Below are 14,572 nucleotides of genomic sequence, written 5' to 3'. Positions count from 1 at the left end.
TGGATGAGCAGTAACTATTAGTTGCGGGGGAATACAGCTTGACAGTTAGCAACAGAGGAATGGTAGAAAGCCTTCAGATTTTGGACAGATTACTCTCTATGGCAAGGCTTGGAAAGAGCAGGGCGATTCTGCCACACTCCAGGGGATGCTCTTAGGGACTAGTGAGCAGGAAGTACACCCCTCTTTGCAAAACACCCACCCAGGAGAGCAGGGGGTAAAGGCAAGGCACAGTTTAGACAAGCCAAGAGAATCAGACTAGATTGAAAGTGTGAACCAGAGGCAAGGGAGTTCCAGTAAGGTACGAAAGCTAGCACCAAGAGCCAGAAACTCCTGTTATTTCCAGAAACTGGGAAGCTCTGGAAGGAGACCCTCTGTACTCTTCACCCCTTGACCACACCCTAACCACAATGGCTGGTTTGTGAAGGAGTTTTGGGAGTTTCTTATTCATAAGCCACAGAAATACTCTGGGTCTGTAGGCGCATGCTGTGTTGTTGTTCTTTGGCCTTGGCCCAGGATTTTGGTTGTTAGTCTTCTCAGGGTCTAAGGGGTGGCACCACCAAAGACCGTCTCTGTGCTTCAGAAAGGTCTCTTGCGTGCTGAGGTCCCCAAAACACCCCTACGCCAATAACTCACACATCACACATAATTTTTGTTTAAGGTTTTTGGCATAATTTTGGCCACAACTTTATTAAAATACACATTGTGAGTGGTTGATTAGGCATTGTATATGACTAGCTGTCCCCCCCGCCTTGGGGGACAGCAGTGACTCCTGGATTCCAGCGGAAGACAGTGTGGAGGAACAAGATCAGGGATAACTGGAGCTGCGCCACAGACCCTCAGCTTCTCCCCGCATGCTCCTAGGAGCTTACGCGGCCCACACCCGATTCCAGGGGTTTGGACGAGAGGATGGTAAGCCCCTGAATTCCTTTAACGGAATTCCTGTGCAGCAGCAGCATTGGAGGGGCAGGCACAGCCAATCCATACCCCTCCACCAACCAATTTAAACCAATGCCTAACCGCCAACCTTACAAGTTGTGACGATTTGCTACGCAGTAGGCAAAAACCAATTGGCACACACTAATCAGCCAAAAGGAAAAATTCCTACCAGGCCCCCGCACCAAGGCGGACGACCCCATGACAGGCAATAGCAAGGTCAAAGCACAAGCCCAATCAAGGGAGGGTGGGCGGGTGATCCGGTGCCCACAGCAAAAGAGAAAGGAACATGCTGTGAGCCTTGTTTAAATAACCTCTGTTACCACCCCTAAATTGGCAACATCAAATTTACCCCAGTAACACCAACCACCAATCCGATCCAAGCCCCTTCAATCTATCACGCCTGGCAACCATGGGGTGCTTTGCTCGGCCCCATCTGCAACACGTGCTCTCCTTTAATGAGAACACGCTTTGCTAGAGGGTCCCTCAAGGGGATCTTAGCACTGGTTTCCAGGGATGCTGCTTGCTCTTCAGGGTCCTTGACGTGCGGAGTGTCTGGTTGGTCCTCCGAGCACCCAGTGTCTGGTATCACATCAGGATACCTTCTCAGCTCGGGTCAGCTGGGACTTGCTTTGTATGAAATGATGTGTAATCTTCATACAAGGTTATGTATGGGGGGATAAAGTGAAAGAAACAGCAAGTGAGCAAAAATGTCTGTTTCCTCCGTCGCTCTTAGAGAGGGCCTAGGTCCTTGAACCTATCATGCATATGTGGCTCAACACAAACCACAGTGCTTAAAAATAGGGATGAGGGCGAGGACACACACAGAAGCTCCCTCCTCAATGGCCCCTGTTGTGTCAACTCTACCCACCCAGTCCCTGTGTTGAGCAGGAAAGGTCTCAACTTGAAAGCAAGTAGAATCCTCCACATGATTGTGGGCCCCAGTGAACCCTCCTGCTATCATGTGGCGGGTTCTACTTGCATTCAACAGAACCTAAGTAAAACCCTCCTGCAGATCTTTCCAGTTGGACATGGGAAGGTCAGGCTCAACATGCGCAGGGATGCTGGCGGGTGGCACTCGTTCCGTGCTCATGCCCATGACCTCACTTTAAACAGTTGCACGTTCAGGCAAACATGGCCTCAGTTTCTTACACAACTTTCTCAGCACGCAGGTTGTTTCCTGCTTTCTGAGGTAATCTGGCTCATGCTGTGATCTGTGGGGGCTTGGAATCATGTGTGGCTGGTTGTTGCTCGGAGGTACGGGGTTTTAAGGGACATGGGACAACTATGCACCTTCAGAGAGTGTTTTCTGTGAGCTCCACCCTGGGTGCATGTAGGCAGTGGCGCATGTAGCTCCACCCTGGGTGCATGTAGGCAGTGGCGTAGCGTGGGGGGTGCAGGGGGGGGCGGCCGCACCGGGCGCAACATCTGGGAGTTAGGGTTAGGGGGCGCAAATCCACAGGTTAGGGTGCGCAAATTACTTGCCTTGCCCCGGGTGCTGACAACCCACGCTACGCCACTGCATATAGGCTCTGCCTTGGGAGTGGAATCTGCCTGGGCACACACTGAATACACATCCCGACCCTTCCCTGGGCACCAGAATGTCAAGAGGTGACCACCCTATTCACCAGGCCAAATATTTTGGATGCCAATGTGTACTGGGCACCTGAGTTTTTGTATCTCTCGTCCCCTATACTAAATAATAATAATAATAATAATAATAATAATAATAATAATAATAATAAATAATTTTATTTATACCCCGTCCTCCCCAGTCAGGGATGGGCTCAGGGCAGCTAACACCAAATATGAAATACAATAAAGCGTAATAGAGAAAACAACAAACAAACAAACAACAGCTAATTAAAATACAGCCTAAAATACAGCTTAAAATGCAGCCTCATTTTAGTAGTAGCCCATAAATCAAGACCATAACGGGAGGAAACATCAGACATTCACCCATCCATGCTGGTCCTACATGGCAAAAAAAGCTAAGGGAAAATTTATATACCAAATCCCATATAAGGGGTCAGAGTGAGTCTAAGCCGAAGGCCAGGCGGAACAGCTCTGTCTTGCAGGCCCTGCGGAAAGATGTCAAATCCCACAGGGCCCTAGTCTCTTGTGGCAGAGCGTTCCACCACGTCGGGGCCAGTGCTGAAAAGGCCCTGGCCCTAGTTGAAACCAATCTAACCTCCTTGAGGCTTGGGACCTCCAAAGTGTTGTTATTTATGGACCGTAAGGTCCTCCGCAGGGCATACCAGGAGAGGCGGTCCCGTAGGTACATAATGATTTGTTCTTGAAACCGGAGTTTCACGTGCAGCATGGCTGCTTGTGGGGAGGGGGGAGTAGACAAACTAATATCAGATGGAGTAAGACTAAGCATATTTTTTTCTGAAACCAAAAGCCACAGAAACGAGTGGGTCTCCCATTGAACCTTGGCATTAACTGAAGAATTAAAGACCGTATCTGCATTCACACAGAGAGCCATGCGCAGAATGTTCACAGAATGAAAGGAAGACGGTCTTCAGTTTAAAAATGTAACTTACCTGTTCAGCCATGTGCATCATTGAACTATTACTGTCAAATAAACTCAGGATTGCAAAAGCGATTCTGTCCCCTGAAGAAATGTATTTTCGGAGGATAAGAAATCTGGAACTATTGTGAGCAAACAGGACTGTCACCAAACTTTGCTTAAATGGTCATGCTTCTTTTGCTTTAAATTCAGTATAGAACGCTATGAGACTTTTTTTTGGTAAAGTAAGTACCCCAATGTTTGTTTCTTCTCCTTTAAATCTTTTGAATAGTATACATCAATTTGCTTTAGCACTCTGTTAGTTCAGCATGTCAGTTATTAACATCGCAGTCCTCTTAATGTTTCCTTGCCTAACAAGAAAAAAGTTTTAGAAGGTAAGGTGTGTTTATTTAATTATTTTATAATATATTTGTAAAAAGAAGTGTTGCATGTTTGTAGCTCGAAAAGGAATAAAATTATGCTGTGATCTAAATCATTTGGGTAACATTTTAAGTGCCCATTAAGAAATGCTAAATTGAACAGTGGATGCAACAAACGAATGAATAAACGAATCCCTTATTATCTCTGCTGTTATGGTGCATATCAAATGGCTTCCTCATAATGGGGTCCTACATATATAATGGTAGCCTTGATTTATTAGCAAGGGTAGCACTAAGAATTCATACAAGGGGCAACAATGGCATCAGATTTTGTTAATCTGGAAGCTGCTAGTTGTTGCTTTTCTAATCTGCCACAGATATATAAACTACGAGGTTTGTTTGTTTTACATATTAGCTGCATTGGCAATATTCAAGAGGGAATTAATTTGTTAGCATCCGAATTTTTCATGCGGCAAAATGCACTGAAAAAGTCTTTCGAGTAATGTAAATCTACAAAACATCTTTGCTTAGTTAACAGTGATGATTCTCCTGTCTTTTGTTGCTGTGTTATCTGAAAGCAATACAGAGTTTCAGGGGGCTGGAATAGCACCTTAGGAGAAGCCCGTGGTTTGGATCCATAGATCCCACAGCATGAGCAGAAAGCCGCTGGGTTTGCATGCTTGGGAAGCTGGTAGTTTATCTTCTGCTCTGAAGCGATCTCTGACGTTCTGCTTTTCAGAGGGCACTGGGAGTTTGAAGAAAGGTGGGGCGGTGATCGTCGCCCAACAAACAAAACTGCCTTCCAGTTGCTCAGTGGGATCTTTTCATCACAGCCAATCTCTCCAAGTCAATATTTACGTTTCTTTTAGGTGACGCCTTGCCTTTCTGGTGTATCAGAGGAGACCCTGTTCCCTTAGCTTTCTCCTTGACATAAATGTTTCTTTTAAAAATATATATATATAATTTTTATTCAGTTTACAAATAAGACAAATTAATACAATTCAAACAATTTATAAAACCATTCTCTCATTTTTTGACTTCCCTCAACTTGGCTGGTACTCCTTCCCTTCTCAATTTTCCACACATTTCTTAGTTCTTATCTGCTTCTTAAATTAAATCTGCTTTCAGTCCATAATTTTAACTTTCTTTTTTACAAAGCTTCGCTAAACGTTACAAGCGTTGTTTTTCACTTAAATTATGCATATATTCTGAGAATTTTTCCCATTCTTCAATAAATCTCTGATCTCGTCGATTCCTAATTCTTCCTGTCATTCTATCCAGTTCTGCAAAGTCCATCATTTCATTCTCCATTCTTCCAGTGTTGGTAGTTCTTCTTGTTTCCATTTCTGGGCTAACAATATTCTCGCTGCTGTTATAAATTTTTCATGGTCCGATCTGGTGGCCAGCTGTTCCACCCAGGCACATAATTGGCATGGTCCTCAGCTGACAACCCAGCCAGAAGGCCGGAGGGATCTGGAGCTAGCCTTCATTGGTCTCGATTCAGCACCTCGAATTATGTGATGCCAGCATATTGTCTTGGTATTCGGCTGCATTAAATAATTCCTTATTTTTGTTCTAACTTCATCACATATATTACCTCCTAATTGGACTTCTGCCTGGCATTGATTAGGGTTCAAGGACATACTTTTGACATGTCGTATGTCCCTTCCCAAAACACCGTATCACAAACTGAGCAGGCCCTCAGTGGTAAAAGGAGCTTGCTATGTGGCAGGGAAATGTCAACCTCTTGGTCAGGATACCTTTGACCTGGGATGTAGAGCAAATGATTTGCATGCAAGTAATTCCAGGTTCAGGGACGTGGGTTAAACCACAGAGCCTAGGACTTGCCGATCAGAAGGTTGGCGGTTCAAATCCCTGCGACGGGGTGAGCTCCCGTTGCTCGGTCCCTGCTCCTGCCAACCTAGCAGTTCGAAAGCATGTCAAAGTGCAAGTAGATAAATAGGTACCGCTCCGGCGGGAAGGTAAACGGCATTTCCATGTGCTGCTCTGGTGCGCCAGAAGTGGCTTAGTCATGCTGGCCACATGACCCAGAAGCTGTACACCGGCTCCCTCGGCCAATAAAGCGAGATGAGTGCCGCAACCCCAGAGTCGGTCGCGACTGGACCTAATTGTCAGGGGTCCCTTTACCTTTACCTAATTCCAGGTTCAAAACCTGGCATCTCTAGTTAAATAATTTCTGAACAGCAAAGACCCTTACATAAGACTTTGGAAAGCTGCTACCATCCGAGGAGACAATACAGGGTTAGACGGAGCATTTTTTCTCATTCAGGATTAAAAGGTAAAGGTACCCCTGCCCGTACGGGCCAGTCTTGACAGACTCTATGGTTGTGCGCCCATCTCACTCAAGAGGCCGGGAGCCAGCGCTGTCCGGAGACACTTCCGGGTCACGTGGCCAGCGTGACATCGCTGCTCTGGCGAGCCAGAGCCGCACAGGGAAACGCCATTTACCTTCCCGCTAGTAAGCGGTCCCTATTTATCTACTTGCACCTGAGAGTGCTTTCGAACTGCTAGGTTGGCAGGCGCTGGGACCGAACAACGGGAGCTCACCCCGCCGCGGGGATTCGAACCGCCGACCTTTCGATCGGCAAGCCCTAGGCGCTGAGGCTTTTACCCACAGCGCCACCCGCGTCCCACATTCAGGATTAGGCAGCTTCATTTTGTTAACCCCTTGGGGAGGGCTCATAACTCGGGAGTAGGGCAAACCTTTGCATACAAAATATTCACTCCCCTTCTTATCCACTGAACTGTTCATAGGCCGCAGATTTGAGAAAGGCCTATGGTCTGAGACTCGGCCAGTCGGAGTAGGCTGCCCTGCCTAAGTGGATCACTTGTCTAGGTGTCAAGACAGCTTCATATTTTCACTAGACTGATTCCTCTTGGGCGCATAGTATTCTTTGAGTAGTTATGTGAATCCAGCGCTTAACGAATCTGGTTCCCTATGAGGGTAACATCCATTCTTAACAATATGCCTATCACAACGCAGATATCGGTGCATTATTCCAAAAGGCCCTTCCACAACTCTCTCTGACTGTTGTTCGTACATCTTAGAATACAAGTGTGGTTCATCGCAGCAGAGATAATTAAGCTGCTGCCCTCCAGATAGTGCTAGACTGCAGCTGAACAACACCCTTGACGATTGGCCATGCTGGGGGGCCACAGTTGGCCCAGCCCTGCCTTGAGCCCCCCACTTGCTGTTTTTACAGTGCCAGAAACATTCTGCCACATCCAAATATTTTTATGTAAAACATGCATCAACCCACATCAGAGTCTTTGCTGTGATTACTACTCACACCTTCACTATAATGGGTTAGATTTATTGATGAACTCTGGGTGCGTCTCTCAGAAGAATTCTCTCAGCTTCTCATTAAGGAATAAATAGCATGTTCTTTCGGTAACATTTATCCCCTGAAAGTGACTTCTCTTCCTTGTTTCAAAGATTTCAGACCACCTCTGTGGGAATTGGGCTCTTTGTTGATAGAAAAATTAGCTGTCTGCCGACTGAAAAGCGCTACACTAATCACTGGGCTTGCATCCTTGTGTTCCACCTGACAGTATTATTAGGATAAAATAGAATTCCCTCAATCTTCCTTTTGCTGCTGTTAAGGAAGGCAGCCATTACACATGCTCTTATGCTTTTCTGTGAGAACAAAAGTGATCTGAGCTTTTCTAAAGCCATACATTTGCTGACTGCATTCCCTGCCAGCCTTTCCTCCCAGCAACATCTCTGCTCAATCAATCCCGCATTTATTCCAACCCCTTTCGGCGATATTGGCTGTTCAACCTCACATTTATTCCATAAATGCACACGTTTCCGCAGAGGATTAGGGGCATCATCTTTCTACTTACGGCGCACTATAATCTGATACGGACAAAATTTTAGAGATGCATTATGTGGAGGGTAGGATCCTGCTTCCTCAGTACGGAGAGCATACAAAATAGGTGAGGCAGTAACTCTTATTGGAGCACCTTCTGTCAAAAGACAATGGAAACTTTCACATTGCTCAGAACTACCAAATACGACCCTAGTATTCAACACAGAATCTGGTAACTGTCACAATATCCCAAGGATCTGAAGTCTGTAAGCTTCAGGAGGACTAGGATGTTGTTGTGGTGGTGGTGGTTTAGTTGTTTAGTCATGTCCGATTCTTCGTGACCCCATGGACCAGAGCACGCCAGGCACTCCTGTCTTCCTCTGCCTCCCGCAGCTTCGTCAAACTCATGCTGGTAGCTTTGAGAACACTATCCAACCATCTCATCCTCTGTCGTCCCCTTCTCCTTGTGCCCTCCATCTTTCCCAACACCAGGGTCTTTTCCAGGGAGTCTTCTCTTCTCATGAGGTGGCCAAAGTATTGGAGCCTCAGCTTCACGATCTGTCCTTCCAGTGAGCACTCAGGGCTGATTTCCTTAAGAATGGTGGATAGGTTTGATCTTCTTGCAGTCTGTGGGACTCTCAAGAGTCTCTTCCAGCACCATAATTCAAAAGCATCAATTCTTTGGCGATCAGCCTTCTTTATGGTCCAGCTCTCACTTCCATACATCACTACTGGGAAAACCATGGCTTTAACTATGATACAGTTTGACTAGGATACAGTTTACAGTTCTTTGACTAGGATACAGTTTACTAAATAGGTAGTGGGAATTCTCCCACTCTGGGTACCAGTACTTGTTTAACTTCTTTTATAACTCAGAACAGATTGTTGGTTATTTGGCCAAGGATCCTAAGATTTCTGGTGGAGAATTCCAGAACCCTTGGTTTGATGGACAGCAAAGTCAGTTACTATGAACAGGCACAATACACACACACACACACACAAACAAACAAAAGTTGAAACTGCAGCAAAGTATTTGGCACAGAGCAATTTTCCCTCCCACGGCACTCCTGGTGTATGCCCATCACAGACCATCAGCTGTCACTCTGAAGAGATTGGCTTGTGCCCAATATACTTGTGGCAGGAAAACTATTCAAATAGCTTTTACTCATCATTTAACTGAAGTGCTTTAAACGTATTTATATGTTTATGTGATAATTGATTTTTGTGTTAAGATGTATTATTGTCTCATGTAACATTTTGATATCTTCTTGAAAAAATATATAATTAGCTGACAACCATTTCAGACTGCAAAACATAAAATGACAAAATGAAAAATTACCACTTAAAACCACATATCAATGTGTGTGTCTCAATCTAAATCACTTTTAAATCCTTCAGTGTTTTTGTGTGTGTTTTTTTAAGGGTTTTGACCTGTTTGGAATCAATGAGCTGTCCAAGAAACCAGTATAACTCACCAAGTGAGGTTTGGGTCTTTGTCATTTTTAGGAACTCAGGAATGCTCACAGTGAACAGCTCATGGGGATCCGGCGGGAGGAAGAAATGGAAATGTCTGATGAGGACAGCACTGACAACCTCAGTAGTAAAAAACTAAGAGTGGATGAATCAGGTAAAGCTGCAAACAGTTTCTTGCAATATCAAAGGGATCTATTCAAATTGTAAATGCTGTTTCTGCTGCAATGGCGGTGGGCTAATACTGTTGAGAGGAGCCACCAGCACCTTCCGCAGGCCAGAAAATATGACGGACACAATGTATTTGTCAAACTCTGACATTTCAGCTGTACAAACTGGCACCAGACTTTTACCCCTCAGCAAAAGTCCGTCGAAACAACAGGTAAAGGATTCCACTTTCTGAGAACATTTCTGCGTGATTATATAGCTAATTAAGAGGAGGGCAAACTAGAAAATGGACTCTGGGACAGCCTATTGATTTGTGAGGAAATGTTTGTGGGAAGTGCCTTAATGGTAATCGTTCCTCAGGTTCCTGCACATTTGCCCTGTTATCAGCTTAACGACTTGGGAGAGATGCATCAATATTGAGCCTTCCAACTTTCTACCCTAAAAGACAATTCCTTGCCAGAAAGTGTGGGTTGTATATGTGATATGTCTAAAAGTGCAGTTCTGTGATCCCTAGGAGGGTGGCCTTAGGACAGATTGGATCTCTCTCTCTCTGATGTCAGAGCCTCCCTTCCTAAGACCTTCTCTGAATTTCTGGACTAACCAATATTAGAGTTCTAACACTGGGTGGCCCCCAAAGGGAGAGCGTTGAGGTTGTGCCAGTAAACAGTGAGTCTCCGGGAGGCCTTAAGTAGAAGAGTTTGGATTTGATATCCCGCCTTTCACTCCCTTTAAGGAGTCTCAAAGCGGCTAACATTCTCCTTTTCCTTCCTCCCCCACAACAAACACTCTGTGAGGTGAGTGGGGCTGAGAGACTTCAAGAAGTGTGACTGGCCCAAGGTCACCCAGCAGCTGCATGTGGAGGAGCGGAGACGCGAACCCGGTTCCCCAGATTACGAGACTACCGCTCTTAACCACTACACCACACTGGCTCTCAAGTCATTGTCCCATGGCACGCCCCTTCCCGAATTGCTCCCTCCCTATCCGCATATATATCACTCTGCACAATCATTTTAGGATGGCCCTGCAAAACAAGGCATTGCACTGTTGCTTAAAAACAACAATTGAAACTTGCGAAGTGAAAAACAATCTCCAATGAGACATTCATTTGAGGCTCACGTGCAATGCAATCTCCATCGGCATCTTATGCCTGCAGTTGGGTAGTTGTGCTGGGGTGGGTGTTGAGTTTTGGGGTGGGTGGGGTTTTTCCAGTGTTTTGTTTTGTTTTGTTTTGTTTTTGCCTTTCTGATTCATTTTCTGTTGTTTGCATTTAGTCTTTCCTCTGAAGAACTTTAGTCTTCTAATACTTCTGTAAGTAGATTAAGCAGAGAGTTTGAGATTTGCCCAGGGCTTTTCAAATAACATCTTAACTCAGCAGATATATAGATTCTATTGATAATAATAATAATAACCCTGCATTTCCCACCTGAAATCCATGCCCTTGGCATGGCATCCATGGTGGTGACGTGGTTAAGATCAGCAAGTGCCCACTGGAAATTTATCGCTTGATTCCCACTTTTATTTAAACTAAATAGATACTATCCCTTAGTTTAAAACGTACTTGGCTCACCAAGTTAAGGGAGCTGAAAGCAGATGTGAGAGAAGCCTGCTTGGCCTGGTTCCTTTGTGACCAAGATTTCAAACCTACCGTATTTTTTGCTCCATAGGGCGCACCGGACCAGAGGGGGAAATCAAGAAAAAAAATCTTATTTCCCCCCCCAGCCCCAAAGAGCAGCGAACAGGCTGCTCGCAACCTCTCCCTGCCGGAGGGGTTGTGCGCGGCTATGGCACAAGCCAAGACAGATCTATCCCGCTCACTGTCTTGGCGTGTGCCATAGCCGCGCGCAACCCCTCCGGCAGGGAGAGGCTGCGCGGGGCTAAAGAAGCCATAGCCGCATGCAGCCTCCCCCTGCTGGAGGGGCTGTGCACGGCTATCCCTGAAGCCTTCGGAGCGCAGTGCAAGTTCCCGCTGCGCTCCTCAGGCTTTGGGTTCCTTTTGCTGAAGCCGGGAGAGCAAGACTCTCCTGGCTTCAGCAAAAGGAACCTGAAGCCTCCAGAACGCAGCAGGAACTCGCACTGCGCTCCGAAGGCTTCAGGGGGCTATCCCTGAAGCTTGGAGAGTGAGAGGGGTCGGTGCGCACCGACGCCTCTCGCTCTCCAGGCTTCAGCGAAAGCAACGCGAAGCCTTTGGAGCACGGAGGGAGCGCTCCCTCTGCGCTTCGGAGGTTTCGCGTTGCTATCGCTGAAGCCAAGGAGCCTGCATTCTCTCCATAGGACGCACACACATTTCCCCTTAATTTTTGGAGGGGGAAAAGTGCGTCCTATAGAGCGAAAAATACAGTAGATAGCAAATTATATTTTTGTTTCTCCTAGTTCCCATTAGAGCTCATCCACACTTCCTTTTGTGTCGCCCTTTCTAGGCACAGGTCCAAGATTTCCAGGTCTGTGTCCAAGCAGATTTTTCTTTTTTGCTGCTTTCCTGTTGGCAACCCACCGGAAACCTGATTGCTGTTTGCTCTGATTCAGCAGTAAAACGCAGATTTTCCCGGAGATGATAGCGGCAGAAGATGAAGAAGAAATGCTCAGACACGGACCTGGAATGAGCCCTAAGAGATGCTTAACTGTATATTTGACAGGTCTCTAACTCTGAGGTACATCCATATGGCTCAAATTGAATTCATTTTTAATTTTATACTTGCAGTCACTTCATATTCTAGGAGAGAAGCAGAACAAAACTATATTTTTTTAAAAAGTGAGAGCAAAATTGCTCTTCCTAACTAAGCAGAAACAAAATAAGCATGGGATTATATTTATTGTAGAACTAACTACAGAAGAATATTCAGGCATGATAAAAATATTATGCTGTATTTCTGCAGTTCAGGGATCTCCTACAACTGAGTTTAGGTTTTTTCCTAATCCCCTGGGCACCACGCACGAATCATCTCCATGATTCTCTAAATTTGTAAAGTTGAAATCCTAACTGATGATAACAGAAAAATGTAGACCGAAATGGAACTGGGAACCCGGACCTCAGTTCAGAAGAACCTGAGGAATCCCATCTCTGAGTAAATCATATCATAACGTGTTCTGCAGTACTATCATCTTGTATCGAATCTTGAGATTTATTATCTGATCACAACAGCTTGTGGTTTTACCAGTCAACTGAGACAAGTTTGTCACATTATTACTTGATAACCGTCGCCCCCAACTGAATTTGCTCTTAGGCATTGACAATCCTAACAGCTGTTTGCCACATCTTATTACCACATGGAACACTGGTTTATTGGATGAGATCCTAAAGTCCTTTGTTATCTCTCACACAGCTTATGTTCCCTATCGTGTTTTTAATATTCTGTTGGGAGCCGCCCAGAGTAGCTGGGGAAACCCAGCCAGGTGGGTGGGGTATAAATAATAAATTGTTGTTGTTTGTGGTTGGGGGAGAGCAAGAAAGAGGCTATATCTTTTCCCATATGGACTTCCCCTCACCTTCTGTCTTCAGTTGCGCTAGGTGAAGAGCCTTGGGGGCATCTCAGGGAGCACCGCAACTATGATATAGAATGGAAGGTGAGATGTAGGGGACACCGGATTTTGTCATTGCACAGGGCACCACTGAAATTGGAGACCCCAAAGTCCGTAACTGATGCTGATATCCTGAACCCCCTTTTCCCCATGTTTCAGGCAAGCTAGTCACATTTCCCCTCTGTTTCTGAATAGCTCATCATTCTCATTCTTCAAAGAGTTTTATATGTTTGAAAATATCCACGAGGTAATTGGGAGAAGGCTGCTTCTCGGTTGTCACAAGGCCCTTCCAGTAAGACCTGTGCACACCCTCTCTGACCACAAACTGGTTTCTCTTCGGCTTCAAGCAAAGGTTGAATGTCTGACCCAAATGGGCTGTAAGGGTGGTGCTAGAAGAACTACCGGTATATTTAGAATGTAGATTTCATACTCATTCTGCATGAGCATTTCTAGGGCATCATGCAAGCAGTTCATGGTGTGGACATCTTTTCTGTAAGGACTTGTCCTTCATTGGGCAACGTGTTTGCTGCTCCTTTCATGGCAGAGTTCTTGATTTTCTCCTTCAGTTCATATCACCTTGTTTGTTGTTATGCCACACAGTTAACCTTTACTGGTCCTTGACTGATTTACTTAAAGATTCAGGTATCTGTTCTGTGCTGGGTCACTAATCTAGACCTAGGACAGCTATTTAGGTTGGCCCTAAGGCCATTTCGGGACGCGGGTGGCGCTGTGGGTTAAACCACAGCGCCTAGGACTTGCCGATCAGAAGGTCGGCGGTTCGAATCCCCGCGATGGGGTGAGCTCCAGTTGCTCGGTCCCTGCTCCTGCCAACCTAGCAGTTTGAAAGCACGTCAAAGTGCAAGTAGATAAATAGGCACCGCTCCGGCGGGAAGGTAAATGGTGTTTCCATGCGCTGCTCTGGTTCGCCAGAAGCGGCTTAGTCATGCTGGCCACATGACCAGCTGTACACTGGCTCCCTCGGCCAGTAAAGTGAGATGAGCGCTGCAACCCCAGAGTCAGTCACAACTGGACCTAATGGTCAGGGGTCCCTTTACCTTTACCTTTGAGGCCATTTCACCCAAGACAGGAAAAAGTCAGGTCTCCCAGCTTGCCAACATGCCTCTTCTGTAATTTTATTTGGAGGAGGAGAGATCTCTGTGTTACCCTTGGGAAGCCTAAACTCTGGGGGCCACGTATAGCTGTAGCTGCTGCCAGACAACTGTCTTCTACATATTTGCATGCACGTGTCTCCCTTTGAAAGTGACACAAAAGGTGGGACTCGTTCCATTGTGGAAATGACAGGGATTATCTTGTCTGCAACAACGGAACAGTCCTTACGATAGTAAAGGCATAAAGAATGCCAGATAAAATATCATTTGTGTTTGTGTAGAAAAGCGAGATAATGTGCCGTAACAATGGGCTATTTGGGGTGCATTCATCTATTTGGGGGGGACGATGACCCAGTTGACCATTCTTTCTAGATTTGCTTTCTTTCATTGCACATGGAGTCATCTGGTTTGCAGAACAGAGATTCATAAATAGTTGGTCCTGATTTAGCAGCAGCAGATTGGATATTTTTTGTGGGTGGGTTTCCAAAGTGTGCCCACAATGCAGCAGCTTCTAAAGAGCTACGGGTATTCATTTGTAGGTTTGGAGCTGCAAGTCAGAGGTGATTCCCAGAGGGAAAACATCCCATTTGTCTTTTTTCATTTTCACCAACCGCATGTACTTAGCTAAAATGGTGATTGTCATAACAGAAA

The 14,572-nt window shown here is 45.7% G+C and overlaps 1 protein-coding gene across 12 annotated transcripts in view; it reads left to right on the top strand.

The window, feature by feature from the left end:
- Positions 1–14,572, top strand: part of ENOX1 (ecto-NOX disulfide-thiol exchanger 1) — a 296,456-nt gene that overhangs the window by 231,372 nt on the left and 50,512 nt on the right. For 10 of the 12 annotated variants that reach the window (XM_083448710.1, XM_083448711.1, XM_083448720.1 and 7 more), the window contains one exon: positions 9,165–9,285. The exons of the other annotated variants lie outside the window; for them this stretch is intronic. In XM_083448710.1, the coding sequence (XP_083304836.1) occupies positions 9,165–9,285 (121 nt within the window). The remainder of the gene's footprint in view (positions 1–9,164; positions 9,286–14,572) is intronic. 12 annotated transcript variants of the gene reach the window in all.

The sequence above is a fragment of the Podarcis tiliguerta genome, assembly GCF_965153285.1.
Source record: "Podarcis tiliguerta genome assembly, chromosome: 7".
NCBI classification, from domain to species: domain Eukaryota; kingdom Metazoa; phylum Chordata; class Lepidosauria; order Squamata; family Lacertidae; genus Podarcis; species Podarcis tiliguerta.
This window is presented reverse-complemented; position numbering and strand designations above follow the sequence as displayed.